The sequence below is a fragment of the Furipterus horrens genome, unplaced genomic scaffold (assembly GCF_987537825.1).
Source record: "Furipterus horrens unplaced genomic scaffold, mFurHor1.1.pri manual_scaffold_8, whole genome shotgun sequence".
In the NCBI taxonomy this organism is placed as follows: Eukaryota; Metazoa; Chordata; class Mammalia; order Chiroptera; family Furipteridae; genus Furipterus; species Furipterus horrens.
In genome coordinates this window covers 19016529-19040465 of record NW_028327178.1, presented here as the reverse complement: position 1 = coordinate 19040465, position 23937 = coordinate 19016529, and the positions used below count along the sequence as shown (strand labels likewise).

Genomic DNA, 23937 nt, shown 5'->3' with positions numbered 1-23937 from the left:
GAGAGCAGTGGCATGGTCTACACACAGACATAGGATCCAGATGTGGTTCTCCTTCCACGTGGATGTTTGGTCTTGTCTTACCCCTTGGTCTCTCTGCGCCTTAGTGAGCTTCTTAGAAACATGTATGGTTCTGTAATAATAAACAGTTCTAATATTCCATTTTTCACTGGGAAGATTGTTGCCATTGTCATAATCCTTAATATCAGGTATACTTGGGCACTTTTTTTGTGACAAGGTGGTCTCTATAATGTTTAAAAGACATGTGTGATGAGTGTCCCAGCATTGATGCTGTTCTCTCAGTTCCCTAGACTGAGCCAGTTGTCTTGGCCAAACGGAATAGGACTCTGTAAAGGAAAATACTGGCGCATGAGCCTGGATGCATCACAGACGTGAGCAGTTTTCCCTTCGGTGCCAGGGAGACCTGTAAGGGATGACCCGCTACTACTCATGGAAACCTCACCTAGCTTTTTCAGAGCCCTTCCCTTCGTGATGCTTTGCTCATGTTAAGTGACATAGAGAATAAATCCTCTCTGCCTATTAAAAAACCTCTATTCTTTTCTAAATCTCTACTGCTTTCTCCGATCAACCAGTGAAGAATTGTATATGGTGCTCAAGAGATCAGTTTCAGGGTTAAAAAAAAAGGTTTAGTTTTTTATACTCTTTTCATCACCACCACATCTCCCTTTAGAGCTCTTTATTTTGTTTTTATATGGCTGTTCTTTTGCTGCTGGCTTCCCTGTTCTTGTTCAGTCTATAACATTTTATTCTGGAATGAAACATTTTATTCAACCGGGAATTGCCTTCAAGTACATGAGCCTACCACAGTGTTGGAGTGGTATGGGGACTTCACAGAGTGATTTGGGGAGCAGAAAGGGGCAAAATCGTTCAGTCTTTTTCACCCATGACTGGAATTCTACCCTTTTCCAGGCATTCTTCCTTCTGAGCATAACCCGCTCATTGTCCCTAAAGACTTAAGGAAAACTTAAAAATTATTTTACATATTCCTAGGCTTTTGTGTCCCTATGAAATATGTCACTGACAGGGGGTCTGAGGGATTAGCTAAGGGATTGAAAGCTCAGGAACTGTGAGTTTTATCTTAAGACCTCCCATTCAAGATTAGTAACTTTGAGATAACAACTTACTCTGTTCTAATTTTATCAAATGATAAATGGAAATAATTGGACCATCCAACCCCATAGGATATTATTCTAGGGAGAAATAACTGTAATGATTATAAAGTTGTTCGTGAAATAACAGAGTACAGCATAAGTGGTTAATATTGTAGTATGACTTAGCTTGCTCCAAATTAACTGGTTGATTTCATCTCTGCAAGCATCTGAGAACTTTAATTATATGAATTTGAACATGCGGTTGCTTTTCTCGCACCCAGGTGTTATTTGAACTTGCTCGCTATCACGCCCCCTCCACCATCTTCCTGGACGAGCTGGAGTCGGTGATGAGCCAGAGAGGCACGGCCCCTGGGTAATAGACAGGGTTTTTTTGGTCATCACTTCTCCCCTCTTGTAAGTGTGTTTGATGGTCGGAAGCCCATCGACATTTACCAGCAGAATGAGCCTATTAATAAGCCCACAAATTTTCTGCAGACACACGGAAAGGTCTTTAAATTAGATCCTGTTAACTGAATGGCTGATTTAAGTAGTTTTTATAACCGGAGGAAATGTCATCCTCCCTTCCCCCCTTCCCCGCAGAGTGGTTTTCAGGCCTGAAGACCCCCTAGCCCCACAGTCCCAGGCTGCCATAACAGAACAGTCCAGCTGGCTTAAAATAGCCGCCTGCGACCACCTCCTCTGGAGCCAGAGGGGCTGCCTGTGGGGGCCAGAGCTGCAAAGAGCCAAGTCCCAAGAGGGACAGTCCTTGCCAAGGTGTACAAAGCCAGGGAAGCCACTGCTTCTTTGTGACAACAGGTTGTGGCTCAACATGTTTGAATGTAAATATGTCACATACGTTATCTCTAAAGATCGTCTGCTAACGTCCCCAGCAGGAAAGACTGTTCACTTCTCGATCACTTCGCAGACTGTAATAAACTTGCTCTGTGTGTGTATGTTTTAAAAATGCCTTTCTGTCTTTTTTTTTTCAAGTCTCCTTCTATCACCATTTATTCCCCCCATCCCCTCTTCTACCTCGCCCACCCTTCTGATAATCATCATACAGTTGTCTGTGCCTGTTTTTTATTTTTGCTTAATTAATCCCTTCACCCTTTCCACCCAGTCCCACTCTTTGTGTCTTGATCAGAGGGATTTTTCTCTGAAACTTTTTCGGAAACTAGGCTCTTCTGGCTTGAGAAAAACAGGTCTCTGGGAAATCTCAACACAAATGCATTTATTAATGGCCTCTAAGAGTCTATCATTAAGACAGAACTAATAGTAATAAAAAGCAAGTGATTAGCTTGTTGGAAGTATAACTAGAATATAATTTGTGACATTTTACTTATTGAAAACCATTTTCCCAGCAGGAAAAAAACAACCATTACGGTCCATGGGACCCTTGCCATTGATTGAAATGGGATGATTCCATGGCGCAATGGGTGCTGTCAGCCCCGGGCTGGGGCACTTGGTCTCTCCGTATAGCGCCTGACGGGAACCAGCAGCTACACAGGTGCCAGGCTAGGCGCCACCAGACCACCCTAGTGGTCATTCCCTCTGCAGAGTCGCTGGCCGCCTGGTCTGCCTAACCCTGTGACCTACTCGCTCTTACACTTGCTTTGTTGGTCTCTATCCCTGGGTCCCCGAAAACTTTGGTTGAGCTAATTTGGAAACTCTTCATATACTACCCTTGAATGTGCTCCAGGTTTTTCACTGAATGTCTGTTTCTATGTCTGGAACTTAAACTCTACAACTAGAATCTTCAACTTGTCAGGGAATTAGTGCAGGTGCTTAGAAGACTTATTGGGTCCTAATATGTTAAAAGAATAATAATTAGGAGAAAATGTAAGGAGCATAGTTGCTTAAAAACCACATACCTGATTTGGGTTGCCACCATATACATGCAGAGATGAAAAGTTGGATGTCACGTTGTCCAAGTCAGGCATTTTTTTGATTCTTTTATGTCCACCTATGCAAGCGAAGAGGAAGGAGAGCTTGCCAGATGTGGTCAGCATTTGGAGCCACTTTAGATGTTCAGCCCCTGTAGGGAGCTCTTCCTTGGTGGGAAGGTCTTTGGCAGTGGTGATGGGAGCTTGGAGGATGAATGTGCGCAGAAGACTGCCTCCGACTGCTGTGCGAGGAAAGCACAGGTCCCATGTCATTATTTTGCCTCTTATTAAAAGGGAGTGAAACAGATTCCGATTAATAGTGGATCTCTTTTTGGACAGTTTATATCCATACATATATCCATAAGAGATACTTCCCATGAAAGTTGTCTTATGCCTTCAGTATAAATGAAAAGGATTATTTTCAATTATGCCACTTAAAAACGGGTAAACAGTACTGCAGGTGGACAGAGCTGGGCTACATTTAATCTACCAGTGACACCGTCTGCCCTTTTGTCATTTTCTAGTTCGTAGACAACCTCTGGTTTTCTTTTCAATATCATCATTATATTCATTTACTCTTACTCTCTTTGGGAAAATAATACCAAGTGGCTTGTTTTCTCCATCTCTAGTATGAGTGGCTTCTAAGAATGAGACAGGGAGAAGCTTAGCTGTCAGAAGAGAACCTGTCTACAGTCACCGAGTCATTGCTGTGAGTGCTGTCCTTGTCCTGGAAGCAAAGGCTCTGCCCAGGGAGAACCTCACCTCCTTGTCTCTGTCTAGGGGAGAGCATGAAGGAAGCCTTCGGATGAAGACAGAGCTCCTGGTGCAGATGGACGGGCTGGCTCGCTCGGAAGATCTCGTGTTTGTCTTAGCAGCTTCTAACCTGCCCTGGTAAGAGATTCTGAGAGTACATTTTGAGTGTGTTTTCGTGAGCCACTGAGTACAGATGAAGGTATTCTATTGACCTCTTCAGGCAATGCCTCAATGTTCAGTTCCAGCCCTGGAAGATTAATCTGTTCAAGCCCTCAATCCTTGCTATCTGTACTGCGAACAAATCTGCCTTAATCGAAGGAACATAGACCAGGGCTACCACTGACAATATTTAAAATGAACATTTTGAGTTTAAAGACAAGTTATTTAAGATGTTTAAACAGGACTTTGGCAGAGAACTGTAAAATGCTAAAATCTCCAGGTCTCAAAAATATTTCAGAAATAGTATGTTTGGATTTTAACAGTATTAAAATTAAACTTTTTTTAAGTTAGGAGGAAAATCTTTTCTTTAATGTGGCACAGTAAATAGGAAGCTAAATAATCTCTAGTTAAAAATACAATCTACTCCCAGAGTATTTTATTCAAACTGTATCCCAGGGTGTTTAAGAACAATTCTGGAAGTGCTGACTAGGGAAAAACAATAACTACATGGAGTATATTTTTAAAATAATTATAATCTCTTTATAGTTACAAAAATATTCTTGCCTACATTATTTCTTTTGAGATGCAGCTGAGACACAAGACAGCGAGGGACTAAGGTCAAGGGAATTCAATTCACCCAAAGTCAACAGAAAATTTGCAACAAAGCTCAAACTTGTGACACTCTTAGTCACCCCTGTGTTTCCACTTCTGTTTCCACACCAGAGATGAATCTCTTCTGTAGTGCATGCTGATTATCTGGGCTCCCAAAGTGGAGGTCACTGAAAAAACATCATGACATTCATCTGTTATTTTAAATACATTCATAATTTAAACCTGGTTCCACCTCCCCTCAAATGTATAAGATGTTCTCTGAAGTGCTAAGGTGATCAGCCTTTTACATTTTGCAGATACAAGTTATGTATAGACAATATTAAAGTGGGGTTCCAAACACAAAAGTGTCATTTAAATGTGACTGTAGAATCCTTCAGAAAAGAGTCTCTGTTCCTTCATCTTTGGAAACATGGTCTATTATAACACTTATGTCCCAGGGAATGTTGCGTGAAAACTACATTTGCAGCTCTTGGAAGGTCTATGCTCCAGAGAGACCTACGTGTTTTCTGGAGGAATAGAGAACCCTCCTCTCCCAGAGACATCAGGGACTTTGTTGAGAAAGTTATTGTGCTGCCACAATTCCCTAACGTGATCTGTTTTTGGTAAGCCCCAAGTAAAATGGTTCAGAGAGGCAGGAGAAGGAGAAGAAGGAGGAGGAGGAAGAGGAGGAAGAGGAGGAGAAGAAGAAACAGGTGAAGAAGAAGAACAACAAGAAGCAGCAATTAGCAAACAATCAAAAATTAAAGAATTGCCTCTCAAAATGTCAAATGGCAGATACACGCATGCTTTTAAGCTTGGATTCTTTTATATCATAGATTGCTTTGTTACAATGTACCTTGGAACCAATGTGTTCTAACCCATATATCCTTGAGCACTGCTGGGATGTAAAAAAACATTTTATTATGAAAATTTCCAGCCAAAAAAAGCACCATGAACGCACCATTTCCCAGTTTTGGTAACTAACAATCTTGCCCAGTTGATTTCATCTAGTCCTGCCTTCTCCTTTTTTTGCTGAATATATTAAATTATATCCCAGATTTTATTTTTCACATATGAGGGGGGACAAAAAAAACACCCCAGAATTTACTTATTAAAATTCTATATTTATTCTTACATGTTTAAACTTCAGTCACCTTCAAAGTACTCTCCATTTGATGCAATATACCTATAGAGATATTTTTTCCACTGCTCAAAACAGTTTTTGAACTCATCGATTTTGGTGTCTTTTAGTGCTTCTGCCATTTTTTGTTTCACCTTTTCCACATTGGCAAAATGTTTCCCTTTGAGGACTTTTTTTCATCTGGGGAAACAAAAAAAGTCACTTAGGGAGAGATTGGGTGAATAGGGAGGGTGGTGAACGGGGCCATGCTGTTTTTGGTCAAAAACCGCTGAACACTCAGTGCATTGTGGGCAGGTGCACTTGTAAATCACCCATCATGAAATGGGCAAATGCATTGAAGGAGTCTTAAAAGAAATTCACTGAAGCTAAAGGTAGCCTCTCACAACCATGTCAGGTGGTACACTGAAACAGATGGGTTCCTGGAACACTCACCTAGCAGGGAAGCCTGTATTACAAGGGGCCTGCCCTCCAGAAGATAATTACATTTTTATTTGGGTCCCTTCTTGTATACTTAAGTATACATCTTTAAAAAATAAAGACATTTTCTTACATTACCACAATGCCATTATCAACCCCAACAAAATTAATATTAATTACTTAATATCATGTAATACTCAGTTTATATTCAGATTTTCCATAATGTCCCAAGAATGTCTTTTTACAACTGATTTACTGAACTGGTATCTAAACAAGGTTTGCATTTTGTAATTGGTTGTTCTCTTGAGTCTCTTTTAATCCCTCCTCCCCCTGTCTCCCTAATTGCCATCAACTTGACTGCCAGGGAAGTTGTCCTGTAGACTGTCTAAACTTTCTGGATTCGACTCATTGTATCCTCATGGTAGTATTTAGCTTCTTTTCCTTACCCCTATAATTACTCTAGACTGAATGTTAGATGGATTAGACTGAGAATCAATATAATTTTTTGGCAAACATACTTCTTAGGTGATGCTACCTAAATCACATTGCATAGCATCCAGAGAGAGGAAGGTGATGTCCTGTTGTCTAGCTTTGGGTGATGCCAAGATCTATCGATGGACTCAGGTGTACAGTTCCCATCAATGGTTTTCAGCATCTATTCATGATCTTTGCCTGAATCACTTATTTCACTAGAGATATGATTCAATCATTCCTTCTGATTGATAGCTGGGATTATTATCTATAATAGAATTTTCACTCATCCAGTAGGGGTATTTAGTTACCCTGAAATACAGTCCATACTAGAAAAGCAAGATTTTTTTCTCTTTGATTTTTAAAGTCATGAGTTGGTGCCCTCGCAACCTCCGCTGGTAACCAATGAGAGTCCCTTTCTCTTTCCCTTCTCTTCCTACCACTCCGCCCGGATCTAATGACTTGCCAGCTATAGCCTCATCTGCTTTTAAAAAACCTTCATTGAGCTATAACTCACATACCATATAATCACCCATTTCAAGTGTACAGTTCAATCGTTTTAATAGTATTTACATAGTTGTACAACCATCACTACAATCAATTTTAGAACATTTTTCTTTGCCCACTAAAGAAATTCTCTACCCTTTGGCAATCAGCACCCCCCCCCACACACACACACATACACATACACAGCAGTAGGCAACCAGTAATCTATTTTCTAAGATTTGCCTATTCTCATAACTACAACCGGAATCATTATGGAAACTCTATACGTAATTATTTAAGGAACTGCAAAACTGTTTTCCAAAGTGCTGCACTATTTTACATTCCTACTAGCAATGGATGAAGGTCCAACTTCTCCACATCCTCATCAACTCTTGTTATTGTGTTTTTACTTATAGCCATCCTAGTGATAAGAAGTGGTATTTCAGTAGTTTTGATTTGCATTTCTCTGATGACTAATGATATTGAGCATCTTTTCATGTATTTGTTTGTCAATAGCGTATCTTCTTGGGGCAAATGTCTTTTCAAATCCTTTGTCCATTTCCAAATTTGTATTTTCATTACTGAGTTATAAGACCTGTTCTATATATTCTCTTTTATATATATGTAAGTCCTTTATCGGATATATAATGTGTAGATATTTTCTCCCCAGAGAAGGAAAACTCTGACTCCAAAAAACCTCCGCTGCCTTGCGGCATACCTCTTCAGGGGAAAGGCTAAGGGAGTAAACCCCGACAGAAAATCCGGAGCCGGAGTCCCTAAGGCGGTTTGATGTTGTAGTCAACACCGGCAACTCCTGCGGCGCACCTGAAGCCAAGCTGTATTGACTCCGTCTTTCCCTTGGATCCTTCAGCTGCGAAGAGAGGGGGGGTCTGCTGCATGGGCAACAGCAGACCCTCCATATCACCCTGCCCAGGCTCTGTAGCTTCAGCTTCACTGGAGAGGACACTCCAGCGTCATCGCAAGATGTCGATTCAACACGGGAGGAGACAGATACCGTGTCACTCCCGAGTCGGACTGCACAGCCATTCTCGGCGGTGCAGATAGACTCTTAAGAAGCTATACCATCGTCTCTCGAGACGGACGGCTGCCGACGACGACGAGATATTTTCTCCCATTCTGTGGTGATTAGTCAGGCCTGCCTGCCTGCCTCCCTCCCTCCGTTCTTTTCTCTTCCATTCTTTCTCCCTTCTTTCCTTTTTGAACACATTTGCTCCCTTTCTCTTTCTGCTCTTGCTAAACTTCCTGTGTCTGTTCTCCCTGGGCCTGCAACCATTCAGAAGACACTATAACTGGTGATTCTACAGCACCGCTGTTGAACAGAAATATAATGTGAGGCACAATACACTTTATAAATTTCTAGTAGCTACATTAAAAAATATAAAAAGAAACATAAAATTTACTTTAATAATATTGTATTGGACCCAAGAGATCTAAGATATTATCATTCCAATAGGTAATCAATATAAAACTATTGTGATATTTTACTTTATTTTTTTCATAGTAAGTCTTTGAAACCCAGTGTATGTTTTACACTTACAGCTCATTTGCATTTGGACTGGCCAAACTTCAAGTGTCCAGCAGCCACCTGTGGTTGATGGCCACCATAATGGGCAGTGCAGATCCAGAAGATAACTTGTCTTCCCCCATGCTGATGTGGCAGAGATGGATCATGGCCTCCAATAGTCACTTTACTCAAAGTTGAATCTTGAGGTTCTGTTTCTTAGTCTTCCTGCTCTTAGGTGTGATCAAGGCCACGTTTCTTTGTTATTTGCACAAGATGACCCAAGTTCCATTTGTACATTCTGCTCCAGCCCTGCAATCAGCCATTGATTCAGAGCCCTGGTTCCCCTTAATAGGAAATGGTATTTAGAATCACATTCATACAATTAAGGATACTCCCTGCTACTGTATTATCATTATTTCTTAGTCTGCCAATTGGGCAGAGCTAACAAATATATAGTTTTTTAAAAATACTTAATTTCTTGTACATAACATGGGCAATGTGGCTCATAATGGGACAGAGGCATAAAGCTGTATGATAAATGTCTTGTTTCAGTCTTTTTGGTGCTTCTCTCTTCCCTCTTGGGCCCTTGGTAGACAGACCACCTTCTGCTTCTTTTCAGATGGGTCACCGATTCAGTGGTTTAATTTTTAGCTTTCATTCTTTTTTCTAGCTTTAAACCTTATTGACCTTTTGTTTTTCCAAATACAAACTGTAACTGATTTAATTTAAAGGATTTAAACAATTACAATTGTATAAAATAGAAAGTAAAAGTCTCCCATAATCCTCTCCCCTGTCTTTAGAATAATCGCTCTTACTAGTTTGGTGTATATTCTTTTAAAAACTTATTTTTCTAATTATTTAAAAATTTTAATTAAGAACTATTTGATACACATAAATATATATGTAAGTTGTGAAGCATAACACCAAAAGTCATATCCATGAACCCAGCATACCATTTAAGAAATGGAATATTCCCTACATTGATTTTTGTTGGGGGAGTGTTTCAAAAAAATTTTTTTAATTCAATTATACAGTTTACATTCAATATTATTTTGTATTAGTTTCAGGTGTACAGCATAGTACATAGTTTCCAAAAGAGGCAAATAATGGTTTCATATGAGTACTTCCCATTCAAATGTCAGAGTACATGGTTTTTAGTTAAATTCTTTGATTTTATATTTGTATGTTTTCTTTAATTGTGAAAATCTTAGTTCTTAACAACGTTAATATAATTAATATTCATTTTATCCTAATATGTAAGTTTATTTTACATTTGTGTATATGACAGTGTCTCTCAGTAATAATACCAATACTATCATGACTATAACATTTTGATGAGTAAAATGGTACGGATGGAAGAGCTAATTAGTTAGATTTCCTAACCTCAGTACTACTGACATTCTGGGCCAGATAACTCTTTGTCTGGGGGGCTGTCCTAGGCACTGTATGATGCTGAGCAGTATCCCTGGCCTCTCCCCACTAGAGCCACTTGAGATTCACTGGACTAACAGTAGGAATTGACAGACATTATATATATAACTTGTCACATGCTCCACAGCTAAACTCTCAAGGTTTTGTCTTTTTAAGAACTCCATAGAATAACTGAACTTTGTTTACTTACACAAAGGAAACATATGATACAAATTGTTCTGTATCTTGATTTTTTTCTTAATAAAACATTCTGGAAATCTTTCCAAACTAATACAGAAAATTCTTCCTTTCTTTATATCTGCATATGTGCCATTTAATGTATATGGTAATCTATCCCAGTGATCTAGTAATGGGCATTTGGGTTATTCCTACTCTTTTGTTATTGCAAATAGTGCTGCAATGAGTAATGTGCATATATCACTTTATGTATTTGCCAGTGTATCTTTGGGGTAGGTTCCTGGAAATAGAATTGTTAATGTGCATGAAATTATAGTAGAGATCGCCAAATTTCCCTCTATAGAGGTTGTGCATTTTGTATTCCCACTAGTGTCCTGCTTTCACTACTTAACATTATAGTAAGAACATTTCCAATGCTATTAAATAATCTTTGAAAATTGGATTTTGTAATGGCTGCCCAAAATTATCACATGATATACCACAATTTAGTTAATCATTCCTTTCCTGTTGAACATATATGATGCTCCCAACTCTTCTGTTATAAATAACACTGAAACAAACTTCCTTGAAACAAAATCTTTGACAAAAATCTGGTTATTACTTTAGAACACATTTTTAGAAGTGGAATTACTGTATCAAAAAGTACAGATTTTTAAAAAATTCTTTGTTACATATTGCCCAAGTCCTTCTCTGAGGAGGTTGTGTATTTTTATCAAGAATATTGGAACAGACCTTTATATAGACTTCAGAATCTTAGGTGAGGGAATAAATTTATCTGATTCAAGCAGTCTGTCCCTCTGGGGGGAAATAATTAAATCATATCAAACTATGTAAAAACCCAGTCCTAAAGTTCCCAAAGAAATTCTTTATGTTTGGGTAGTGGTAGTTCTCATCTATAGCATCTTTGAGGGCACTAGGCTACCCTTTACTGCTTGCTAACTTATCATTTTCCCTAGACAAACCCATTGTCTCAAAGGGGCCATCATTTTCTCCCTTGTCAGGGGTGAAATGGCATGCAACATCTTTGTTTATTCAGCGCTTCTCCTCCAAGGAGCACCTTCCCTGATCTATAGCATCGCGGAGAGGAGAGAAGAAAGCAAGAAATAACCGCTCATCAGTGTCACTTGATGTGTGCATAGCAATGAGAAGGATAACACGTGTTGCATTGTTAATATTACCACTTAAAGTAACAGTCATGTAAGAAATGTTTAGTGAGCACAGTGAGGGCTAATCTGACCCACCTTGATTGCTGAGTATTCAAAAACTCAGGCCTAGCAGTCTGGAGGGAGACAAAATACTGAACAAGGCCATTAAGGCAATGCTCTCTTTAGAAATCTATTTAATTCGGTGTTGGTTTGTACAAAGAAGGTGTGAAAATTGTATGTGTGGGTCATGTTGAAACTCACCTTTTCCTTGCTATTTGTAAAAGGGCTAGAAATTTCACTACCCCTCTTCTTTTAAAAATATTTAAAAATTTATTTTTAGAGAGAGGGGAAGGAAGCAAGAAGGAGAGGAAGAGAAACATCAACGTGTGGTTGCCTCTCACACACCCCAACTGGGGACCTGGCCCGCAAACTAGGCATGTGCCCTGACTGGGAATCGAACCATTGTCCCTTTGATTCACAGACCAGTGCTCAATACACTGAGCTACACCAGCCAGGGCCTTCACTATCCATCTTAAAAATCAGATATCTGGTATGACCAAACTCTGGATTTAAAACACCCCAAATCCTAGTATTTAGAAAAAAAGCATAACATTGAAGAGATTACTGCACTGAGAATGGGTAGAAATACACCTAAGTAAACCACTTTTTCCCATACGAATTCACTCCTCTGTGGAACAGTATTTCTATAGAAGTGTATGCAAGTGATTGCAGAGCTCAGCAGATGTAACCCCAGGACTGTCCACAAAAACTTCATGCATCCCGTGGGCTCTAGGGTGAAGCTGGGCCCAGCTGGAAATGTAGGTAGAAGCTAGCTTATGCAGGGCTCACTGGGGGAGATGAGGTAACCTCGATGCCTTAGTCATCAGCTCCCCATCAACTATCAAAGAATACTACAACTCCTTAACCTGCTTTTCCTGACTTTGCTATGACCACTCACTTCATGTTGGTTATGCATGTACTGCATAGACCTTGCTTACACAACTTTGCTTTTCTTCAATCATGCTGATAGTTTGAACTATGTTTGAACTATTGAATGAATGAACTAGAATTATGCTAGGTTTCCAGATTTTGTAAAATCTGGAATGCTCTCTATCCCAGGAACCACGTGGTTTAACAGAGAGACAAACAAAGGAGCTGAGGAAGGCTTTGGAAGGTTTGATGCAGGAGCCCAGGTGCTCAGACGCAAGGCTGCAGAGCCCATGTAAACTGTCCAGGTGGCCACTGGGCATAGGCTCAGTGGCCCAGCTTTGAAGTCTATCAGCCTTCTCTGTATCTCACATGTCACTCTTACTGGTTGCTTTTGACTTTTGAGGTGATGGAAGTACCAGATAACCAAAATAAAGAAGACATGAGAACAGAAGAGTCAACAATCAAAGTGTAAGAGCTAAAGGGAGTGTTTTCTGGTTGCCACAAGTTAAATTTTTTTATATAAATATATTGGCATAAAGAATAATTCCTGGGTACATTCCATTTGTCCTTTGTTTCCTCCCTTGTATGCTTATATTATTATTGATGTCATTAAAAGTGCATTCATCAGGCCCTGCTGTCAGAGAGTTGCACTTATTTTGTGCCCACAGGCAGTTTTGAGGTAAATCTCTTGCTTTAGGGCATTAGCTGATCAATACAGACATCTATAGTGAGGGATTGTTTTCCCACCTCCCTCTGCATGAAATCACTTTGGATGGAATTGGGAGGCCAAGAAGAAGGTGCCCCTGCGGACCCTTTCTTCTGCAGTCTCCTGCCTTCTCAGGAGGGGACAATGGGTCCAAGAAAAGGCCTTGGAAAAAATATGGCAATTGATTATCCCAGCTCTGCCATTGTTTTCAGCTTATTCACTCTTCCTTCCTGATTTTCAGTCTAATCTTAAGTCTTATTTTTTCTTTGATATTTACAGGACCAACATTCCTGTACTTGAAGCCCCAAACCTCCCTGTTGTTGTCTTCATTTACTTATGAGTAGGAGTATGTCTTCTTCATTTCTGTATTTTGGAGACTTAGTAGTGACAATACACTTGACAGATGGTTAATATTGCTGAACTAAACTAATTCCTAAAATGTGAGTTTGATTCTTTTCTCTATTGAAAGATCTCCCCCTGCCTTCTCTCCTTTCCTTCTCCGGACTCACCTCATCGTCCCCTCCCACTAACCGAGCCACATCTCTCTGCTCTCTAAATCACCTTTGGACTCATTCAGACACACCCAGGTACTCTACCCATTTCATCTTCTTGGAGACATGTCTTCTAGAACCTTCTTACCAACTCCAGACTGAACTAATTGTCCTCTTCCCTAGTGTATAGAGGAGACCACAGAACCTCACCTCATCATCCTAGAAAGTTCCTTCTCTTTCTGTGCCAGACTGTTTCTCAGATCCCACATGGCCCTTCAGCTTGGTTTACTCTCTCCCTCTGGTCCTCCAGATAAAGGGTACATGGGAGGTAAATTTTTTTAAAGCTTTGCATGTTGAAAATCCTTTTATTCTACCTACCAGCTTAATTAATGGTTCAATCAAGATTTTTCCTCAGAATTTTGAAGGCATTGCTTTATCTTCTTTTAATATCTCATGTTGCTGATGTAAAGTCTGCTTCTTAATCCTTTGTATGTAATTTGTATTTTTCTCTCTGAGAGCTTTTGTGATCCTCTCTTTGTTCCCAAGTTTCATGATATGACTTGGGAGTCTACTTAGCAGTGACTGTGCTGGCAGCAGACAGTGACTGAGGGACAGGCTCCCAAGTCTCATGTTTTGGGTTCAAATTCAGTGCCATCATTCACTAGCTTTCTGACCTCAAGCAAGCTACTCAACCTCTGTGCCTCAGTTTCCTCATTTTAAAATGGAGATAATAATAGTATCTACCTCATAGGGTTGTCATGAGAATTGAGTAAATTAATAGCTGCAAAATGTTTAAAACAGTGGCTACCATTTAGTGTTGTTTAAGCATTATTGTTTATTAATATTCAAATATGAAAAAATCTCTTAGAATTCTGCAGTTTTCTTGGCCCTGTGCTTTGAGTATAAATGTTGTTCTTGAGAGGGGGAATGATTGTACAAGGGAAGAGGTGGCCAAGTCTCTGATGTGAGATGAGTTTCAATAGGGTGAGGCTAATAAAGAAATAGGTAACTTATTGCTGGTAAGGCATCCGTATGAATTCTTGGCTCAGGATTGGAAGAATAACAGGCAAAAAAAAAAAAAAAAAGACACAATCTTTGAAGAACCCTGGTCACTTCAATTTGGAATTAAGATATGCTCCTGGAAGGGTGCTTCCATTTTTCAACTTAAAAGGAAATATCATGACACAGATTCAGAATGACAATAAGAAAAAGGGAAGGATGCTTTGGATCTTCTCAATGTTTTTATGGAAGAGAAATATATGTTGACCATGCTATCATTATTAGTCTTTATTAATGGATAAGGTGGATCAACACATAGGTATTTCCTAATTTCTATGGTAGGAATGCAAACACATGTTATCTTTCATTCTAGGTCCTTGAAATTTTAACATATAAAGAGTTCACAGACTCAAAATGATCTATTGATAATAGGAATGATAATTCAGGATAACTAAAGAGCCCTAGTTAATAAGGGAAAGCTCTACATTAAATAATAATTCCACATAATACATTTAGAATTAAAAAATTTTTAAATCACCATTTTGGATCACTTTTGTGAAAAATCGATTCAAAGACCATTAACAGATGCTGAAACCACTAGTTGAAAGGGGATGGGGAAAGAACTATTCACATAGTGCCAAAGTATTGTACATAGAATACTTACTATTTGCCACGAGGTTTCCTTTACAATGGACAGATATGCTGTCATAAGATAATCCCAGGAATTAAACACCAATCACTAATGGGGAGACAAACGGGTGGATCCCAATATAATAAATATGAACATTGTCATCTATGAATACATTGTCATCTATGAACATACTTGCCAAAAATGTTTATCCTGATTCTAATAATTAAGCTTTCAGATCTGACTTCCATCTTAGAGAACACATGCTAGAGGAACCAGTTTTATGATTCCATGAGGAAAGCATCCAGAATGTGGGACAATCTACAACCTGCTTTCTCTTTTCAAAAAGGGGCCAGAGCAAGGAGACTGGTCCCTTATGAGATTTAAGAGATATAACCATATGTAATGCACAATCCTTGATTGAATTTTGGTTGGAAAAACTATTGATATTTTTGACATAACTGAAGAGATTTTAATGTGGAATGAGTGTTAGACATAAGCCATCAATGCTAATTCTGTCAGGTGTTGTAATAGTATTGTAGCTATATAAGAAAATAAGAAAAAAAATTTTTTTCAGGGCAGGGGGCAGGGGAATCCCAGAAAAAGCATTTAAGGGTAGAATTTCATGATGTAATTTACTTTGAAATAATTTAGCCAGATAAATAGATAGGAAGCAGATATTGCAAAGTATTAACTGTTGTTGAATCAGGATGGCAGGTATGTGGATATTCACTGTTTTTTTCTATTTCTCTATTTGTTTGAACATTTTATATTAAGAAATTTAAGGGTATGGCCTGCAAATGCAAAATGGTGCAAACCTGGCCTGATGGTGTTTTAGGAAGGAGCCTGAGTGTGCCAAGGGGGCGCATTCGCATTGGGCGTCCTGGAAGGAGCATTGGCTCTCTGAATTCACAAGAGCAGTGGAGTGAGATAGTCATTCACTCCTGGATGTATGAGAGTTTGGGAAGAATTAATGTACTTCTCAGAGTGCCCGAGTTATTGTCAGGCATAATTTACTCACTGGCAGGATCAGATTGAATAATTCATGCTACAACTGCAAAGGAAATGCCCCTTGTTTGGTTGTTGTTAGATTATTTTTCCCCAAATTAAGTCACTTAAAATGACCTTCTTTACATAAGCTATTTTTCAATGTATTTTATTTCTTTTTCTTTTTTTAACCAATTCTTTCTCCCAAATAACATGAATTGTCCTGTCCATTCAGGCAAAGATGTAGAGTAGCAGTTAAAATGCAGAATTGCTTCCTGCAGTGCAAAATTATTCTTAAAACTGTACTTGTTGCTGAGGAAGTGAGTTTCTGGCCCCAACCAGTTCCTCTGTTTCGGCCATGATTTCAGGGAGCTGGACTGTGCCATGTTGCGCCGCCTGGAGAAGAGGATTCTGGTCGATCTCCCCAGCCAGGAAGCCAGACAGGCCATGATCCACCACTGGCTGCCCCCGGTGAGCAAGAGCAGAGCTCTGGAGCTGCGCACGGAGCTGGAGTACAGCGTGCTGAGCCGGGTAAGTTGCCTGGAGAGAGGCATCTGGAGGCCGAGCAACCATCACATGAGCCCTAGGCAGGATCTTCTCATGAGCTGTTCAGAGCCTCTTTCTTGAGTTGCTTAGGAAAGACCCAAGCTCCCCAACAATGCAGTGGGCCTCTTCTTTATGAAAGAATGAGCTGTCACTTGGAAATATTCAAGCAGAGAAACAATATGGTATAATAGAAACAGCAAACAGTTTAGACTTGGAGAACCTATGGTCAAATCCTGGCCCAGCCAGCAGCTTACTGACTTGTGTGACCTCAGGGGAATCACTTACTCTCTCAGCCTCAGCTTCTTTTTCTGTAAAATAGGTAACAAAGATGCTGCAAAGAATTACTGTGATGATTAAATGAAAGTTTTTTACAAATACAAAAGCTCTAGGTATATGTCTGTTGTCCTCATTGTCTCTGCTATCATTGCTTCCTCTGAGTAGACATTTAAACTTGATGTTCATTGAGGATCCTCAAAGGCAGCTATGGTCTTATTTAAAAAAACAAACAAACTACATTTGATCTCCTACATTTGATCATCCTTGGATTTGGCACAAGGGCCCCATTAGGCTAACATGGGGGTCCAGTCCTTCACCAACATCTTATAACGCATATTTGGATGGAGTTAGGAAGTTGCTTATTGCTCCCAAGCATTATCTATCTGGGAATCTTTGTGTAGTGTCCATTGGGGGGCGGATACAGAATCTAAACAGGTGCTCTGATCCTGGGTCCTGCCCGTAAGAATGTAATCACCACCACGTTCTGCCTGCTGACCAGTGACTGGTTTGTGGCTGTTTCAGGAGACTGAGGGCTACTCAGGCTCAGACATTAAGCTGGTCTGCAGGGAAGCAGCTATGCGGCCTGTGAGGAAGATCTTCAATGCACTTGAAAATCATCAGTCAGGTAAAGCTGAGATCACAGCAAAGGTGCACTGGGAGGGAAATTTGGTTTAAAAATCCAACTTTCACCAGCAGATGGAGCCTTGCGCCTGTTCCTGGTAGCTCTTTACACTTATCCATGTTCTTGGTCAAATCTTCCTTCCTGCACTCAACTTCTTCCTCTGGTGTTCTGTTTTGGATCAACCTTCCCCCAAGATGATAAACTCCTCAGAGCTCAGGCTTTTATTTCTCTGACATACTATGATGTTGGGCTGGATCCACTGTGGCACTATATAAACATTAAATAAAACTTTGATGATACATTTGAGTCACATATTTTTCTCTGGGCTTCAGGGGCTGAGTTGTACATTAAAGAACTTTTTTTCAAGCCCTCTTTTAGCCTTGCCTTTTCTGCATTAACCATTAAGAATGCTGCATTATGCATTGTCTTGAAGGAAGGTCTATTAGCATTTCAAGAGCATTGATCACCCTAAGGTCGATTGTTTTGCTGTTACTGTTGTTTCTATCTAGAGAGCAGCGACTTACCTGGGATCCAGCTGGACACAGTAACCACTGCCGACTTCTTGGATGTATTAGCTCACACCAAGCCTTCAGCAAAGAATCTGACTCAGAAATACTCAGCCTGGCAAAGTGAGTTCGAGTCTGTGTGAAATCACATTTACTCTGACCTGGCCACAAAAGCAACCACAGAGGCCTTCTGGTTTATTGTCATAAGTGGAAGAACATTAATGATTGGAATAAGAAAGGAGAAAATTATTCCTCAAGACTGAATTAATTTGGACAACTGTATTGCTTTGATTTGGAAATATGAGATATTTTCATTAATTTTTCATATTGGTGTCAGCAAAATATTAAAGATTTCAATTACAGGTATATGTGCTATTAGGTCATGCAATGGAGTTTTCTTACAATTAGACTCCATAAAATTTTGATGAACAATTATTTGCAGTGTTTCTCATTTACAACTGGTGTTTTCATTTTAAAGAAAAAGATATAGTTAGGGAAACTGTTGGAATGCACAGAATGGTTGTGATTTGGGGAGCCAATTAGAAGCTAAGCTTGACAGACCATCTGACCTGCTGACGGTTCAAAGGTGGATAAGGATGGGAGTGGGAAAGAAAATGTAGAGTCCATTTTTTTGACAGTATTTTGAATCTCATCAGCTCTCCCTAATTCTGACCTCAACCAGTTTTATCAGCAGCACACCCCTACCAGAGTAGGCCTCACTCGGTAATGTCCCTCTATCTGTAGAGGTGACCGTTTTGAGTCTAGAGCTAATGGCGGTGGTGACTAGCATATCACCACCACTACGTACTAGTTTGAGCATTTTGAGTTCTGAACCCTAATTAATGTTTTTTTATCCTCACCTGAGGACATTTTTTCACTGCTTTTAGAGAGAGAGGAAGGGATAGAGGGAAACATTAATGTGAGATAGAAGCACCAATTGGTTGCCTCCCATATGTGCCCAGGCACATCAGAGAAGGAAAACTCTGACTCCAAAAAACCTCCGCTGCCTTGCGGCATACCTCTTCAGGGGAAAGGCTAAGGGAGTAAACCCCGACAGAAAATCCGGAGCCGGAGTCCCTAAGGCGGTTTGACGTTGTAGTCAACACCGGCAACTCCTGCGGCGCACCTGAACCCAAGCTGTATCGACTCCGTCTTTCCCTTGGACCCTTCAGCTGCGAAGAGAGGGGGGGTCTGCTGCATGGGCAACAGCAGACCCTCCATATTACCCTGCCCAGGCTCTGTAGCTTCAGCGTCATCGCATGATGTCGATTCAACACGGGAGGAGACAGATACCATGTCACTCCCAAGTCGGACTGCACAGCCATTCTCGGCGGTGCAGATAGACTCTTAAGAAGCTACACCATCGTCTCTCGAGACGGATGGCTGCCGACGACGACGATATGTGCCCAGACCTGGGATCATATGAGCCTAGACCAGGGACTGAACCCACAACCTAGGTATATGCCCTGTCCAGGAATCAAACCCTCAACCCTTCAGTTACAGGATGATGGTCCACAGTGGCCAGGTCCCTAATAACACTTTTTGACTCTTCACATTTCAATGTGCTGCCCTTCTCTTTCCATAACCACAGCACCTTGATGGATCCAAAGTTTAAAATGGAGTACCCAAGCTTCTAGTCATCCTGAGTCTCCCTTGCTCTTAGGCTCCTCCACGTCTCCTTGAGTTATAAACAGCTAGAAGTATCTCCCTCAGAAACCCACAATCTGAGAAGCATCTACTTTCAAATCCTGATAAATTTTGAAGGCTCCCACTAAGTAATTTCATCCCTATTCCCAAATAGAACTTATCTACAGTGAGTCACCGTCTTTCCTCTTCCTTGCCCCGTGTTCTTCATCCTTGCAAGACAGGCTCCTCCTCCAAAGAAAAACCTCCAGGAAACGGGACATTTTGGATAGCTAAATATTCCAAAGGACTTTACCCTTTTAAACAAAAACAAAGCATTTGGGGTGTGTTATTTTGAGCGAAATATCTTCAAATGCCTCTTAAAATGCAGTCACGGAAAAATGTAGTCAATTTTAAAATATGCCTTATATAACAAATTTGAAATCAACAAAAAGATATTTTATCTTGGGATATGCTAAAAAAATAAAAAAAACTTCTGATCATCAGGTATTACACTATGCCACACTAGCAATACCTAGATGAATGGGTCTCTAAACTAAATGGCCTCAGACTGCTGTACTGTTCAATTTCCAACATCTGCTTCCTGTGCTTTTGGGTTATTTTCTTGGTCAGGCTGCCAGCTTACATTTCTTGTAGCTGTTAGTCCATTTGCTTATGGCTGCTACCATCCTTTCTGATGTTATGAAATCCCAATTAGATGGAACCTCCACTGTTGTTCATTTGCTGTGGTTGGGAAGTAGATGAGTTTGCACTTCATGTGCAGTTACCAGTGAACAGAAGGGGCAGGAGACACTGCATTTGGGCCCCTTTAGTTTATTGCCTGTTCCTGACTCTACTCAGGGTTAAGAGTGGTTATGCCATCCCTCACAGTAAATCAATGCAATCTTCCACTTCTAAACCCCACCTCCCACCAGCCTACTGTGTATTTAACGTACCTCTACTTCCTTTCTCCATTCCTTTTAGGAAGCTCCAAGTTCATCATTCAATCACAATCAGTCCTTCTCTTTCCATTGCAAAGTCTGTCTCCAAATAATTATGCATATTTTCAGATCATGCTTTATTTTAGTGGCTTTTAAAAAAATCAGTTTTATACATTAAAATTTCTTGCTTTAGATGAAAAATGTAGTTCATTCCTCTGCCTTGTCCCTACCACACAAACATGTCTTCCCCTATCATCCCAAAGTTACATGATGATTTTAGTTAGCCCAGTAATATGTATTTCTATGAGAACTGTACATTGTCCACTGCAGAGCCAACTAGTGAATCAGGGTTACATTTTTTTTTGGTTTTGTCTGTTGTTGAATAGCTGCCCCCTCCCCCGTTTCACTTGCTAGTTTTCTAAGTATCTTTTTTTTTTTTTGCAACACATCCTCAGATTTGTCAGGTATCCATCAGTATTATTTTCCAAATGGCCAAATATGAGGTAAATTTTCAATTCCGTCCACATGCTCTCTGGTGCTGGTGTTTTAAGGGGAAGGGAACTGAGGACCTCTTGGTATAAGCAGACATGTACCTAATTCCCATGGTCAGTCCTGTATCATCTCACCTGGCCCCCTACCATGCCCACTGTCCCAAAGACCTTAACTTTCATGGCTTTACTTCTTCAGAAAATAAATCTCCACTCACCCGTCTAGGCTGGGGGTGCTCATCTGGCTGCTCAGAGTAGGAGGGTCTGGGGCCCCAACCACTTTGTTTGCCTGCTTTGAACCAATTCCCTGCTTTTCAACCCTGCCTCACACCTCTCTTCCTCTCCACTTTGCATCTCACAACCTTGCATCTTTGAGGCGGTTCTTTTCTTTGCACTGATTTTAATTATCAACACTATCCACTTACCATCGTCCAAATTTTTGTACCCCCTTATCCATGGATGTCTCCTCTACCATTGTCTTGTGGCCTGTCCTCGTGGATTTATACTTTATTCCTTTCCTCTTATTTTAGTGGGGCTTTGAGAAAGAGACCAACTAACTTCCGTGATTAATCTACTATCTTTAGAATCTCTCTGTTGTTTTCTTTTAAAGCAGATTAAAAGCCTATCGAAGTTTATAGGGGTATAGGAGATTGGTCTGTTAGTTACCCGAGGAAAATTTAATCTAATCCAGCATGAGGTATTTTTTCTAAAGCAGAGTTCACAATTCAAATTCCTTTAGGAACCTGGAACATAGTTAACACGTGAGTCAAGCAAGCTGGGTGTAAGACAACGGGGCTACGGGTAAGTGGAGAGCCCAAACTATTGGAAATGCTGGGACAGTGACTCGGCTCCAGCTGAATGTAGACATTTGGACCTAACACTGCCAGATCTTCCGCTCTTCCTACGAAAACCAGTAATTGATCTTTACTTGAAATACCTGAATCAGATGTTGGCAATAAGATTAACTATCTGCCTCTAGAATTCTGGCTTGTTCCCACACTTCATCTCATCTAAAATAACCCCCTTACTGGCTTTATTCAGCTTCATCACTTCTCAATATCCCTGTTGTAGTAAGTTGTTACATTACATCTGCATAGCCTACTCAAAATTTAACACCACGGTTGTGATACTTTTCTCCCTGCTACTGAATGAAATGGCACAGGCCAAAGCACTTAGCTCACTGGACTTGACCTCTTCTCTGAGAGGACTGATACAACCATCTTGAACTTGCCAGTGCCCTTTGGACTGCTGTTTTTTATATGCATCAATTTACTAACTAGAAGATACACATCTAAGGACCTGCAGCTACACTCTGCTCTCTCTTCCTCAGCGCTTTACCCACAGTGGGCATCCAATAAATAGTTTCATCTTCTCAGGCACACTGGCCAGTGAAATAAATAGGTGTTGTGTATGACGTGAGGTAAGCACTGAAAAAAGTAAGGGATTCAAAAGTTTTGGTTTTAATATAGTTTAAATGACGATAATTTCTGGTGCTCAGGCACCTTGCTCTGGTTGCCTCTTAAAGGCAGCAGCATGCTTTGGGGTAGTGTGCCTTGATGGCTGGCATAATACAAAGTCAGCAAAGGCCTGTGCATTTATGCTGAAAAAGACTTTTGTGATTTATGTCAAAGAAACGCGGTAATGCAAACATGGCTCCATGTAAACAACTGCATATGAAAACGGAGTTCTACTGCTTGAGGCAGTGTTTTAGTGGAACGGATAGTGCAGTTTTTAAAATTCTTCATTACAGATACCCAGACTTCAGTTCCATATTACAGGAACAATGATTAATCCAAAACCAATTGAACATAACCCTGTTTTTCACCTACCTGTACAACATAGTACTATAATATTTAAGTGTGAAATTAAGGGTGAGGTCCCAAGGAAACGTCTGACATGCCACTACTACCCAGGTATTTGATAGAACTGTCACTTCGGGGGAGCTCCTTTTCTTTTCCTAGACATTACAATCAGCTCTGACAGATGGGGGATGGTAGGGAGGTAGAGCTACTGCAAAACTAGCTGGTTCTGGAGGAGTGAGTACAGTGGGCGCAACAACACGTGGCTTCTCCACTGGACGGTGCTCCGTCCTCCTCCACACCTAGCAAGCACCTGGCTCACAGCAGATACTCAATAACCATCTCCTGACAATGGGTGTTCTCTAGTACCCTTTCCAGTCCTAAGATGTCACTTGGTCCTTTTTCTCAGCCCAGAACAGAATTATAGTAAATTTGATGCAAATATTGTCCTTTAGGTTAGTACCATAAGACAGCCCTTAAAATGGGAGGGAATGCAAAATGAAGTCCTTTAGTTTAGTATTTAAATCTCCATGATGCCCAGGAAGACTACCCAGCTGAGCTGGGTATATTTATACTAATCTGAATCTAAACCAAGATTTTTATTTGTCCTCATGAACCTTACTATGGGCAGGTGGTTAGCAAGCCCTATATAATGTTTGTTAAATCAATAAAATATCAAACTGAGATTTTAATGGCCCATAGGGCCAAACCAGAATGCAGGAAAGTAGAGAAGCCATTTTTCTTGGCTGCATGCGTTATGCTCAAGTGATCTCACTCATTCCTGTCACTATTTAATTCCTGACCATCAGCAATGTCTACCTCTTTGTGTTAACACTAACCTGTCTCCAGAGCATCAGACCCATTATTTCCAAGTGTCTAAGGAGGTTTCCCCTATGGCAACAAGTCTAAAATGAATCTTATTTTTCTCCTCCCTCCCGCCAGCTATACCTTCTAGCATTAAATTCTTATATTTACAGCTAGCTTCTTATTGGCTCAGTAACTATCTGAGTGTTTATCTGTGCTGTAGCAGATATTCTTTAAAAAATGAGACAATAGCCCTGTCTGGTGGGGAAGAGACGTGTGAAGCCCTGAGTGTAATCTAACAAG

The 23937-nt window shown here is 40.3% G+C and overlaps 1 protein-coding gene across 1 annotated transcript in view; it reads left to right on the top strand.

Moving 5' to 3' along the window:
• KATNAL2 (katanin catalytic subunit A1 like 2) overlaps window positions 1-18616 on the top strand; it is a 61246-nt gene extending 42630 nt beyond the window's left edge. The window contains exons 12-16 of the mRNA XM_090285095.1: window positions 1391-1482; window positions 3773-3883; window positions 16398-16560; window positions 17374-17476; window positions 17983-18616. Of these exons, the coding sequence (XP_090141221.1) occupies window positions 1391-1482; window positions 3773-3883; window positions 16398-16560; window positions 17374-17476; window positions 17983-18122 (609 nt within the window). The 3' untranslated portion in view covers window positions 18123-18616. The remainder of the gene's footprint in view (window positions 1-1390; window positions 1483-3772; window positions 3884-16397; window positions 16561-17373; window positions 17477-17982) is intronic.
• The last annotated feature ends 5321 nt before the right edge of the window (window positions 18617-23937 follow it).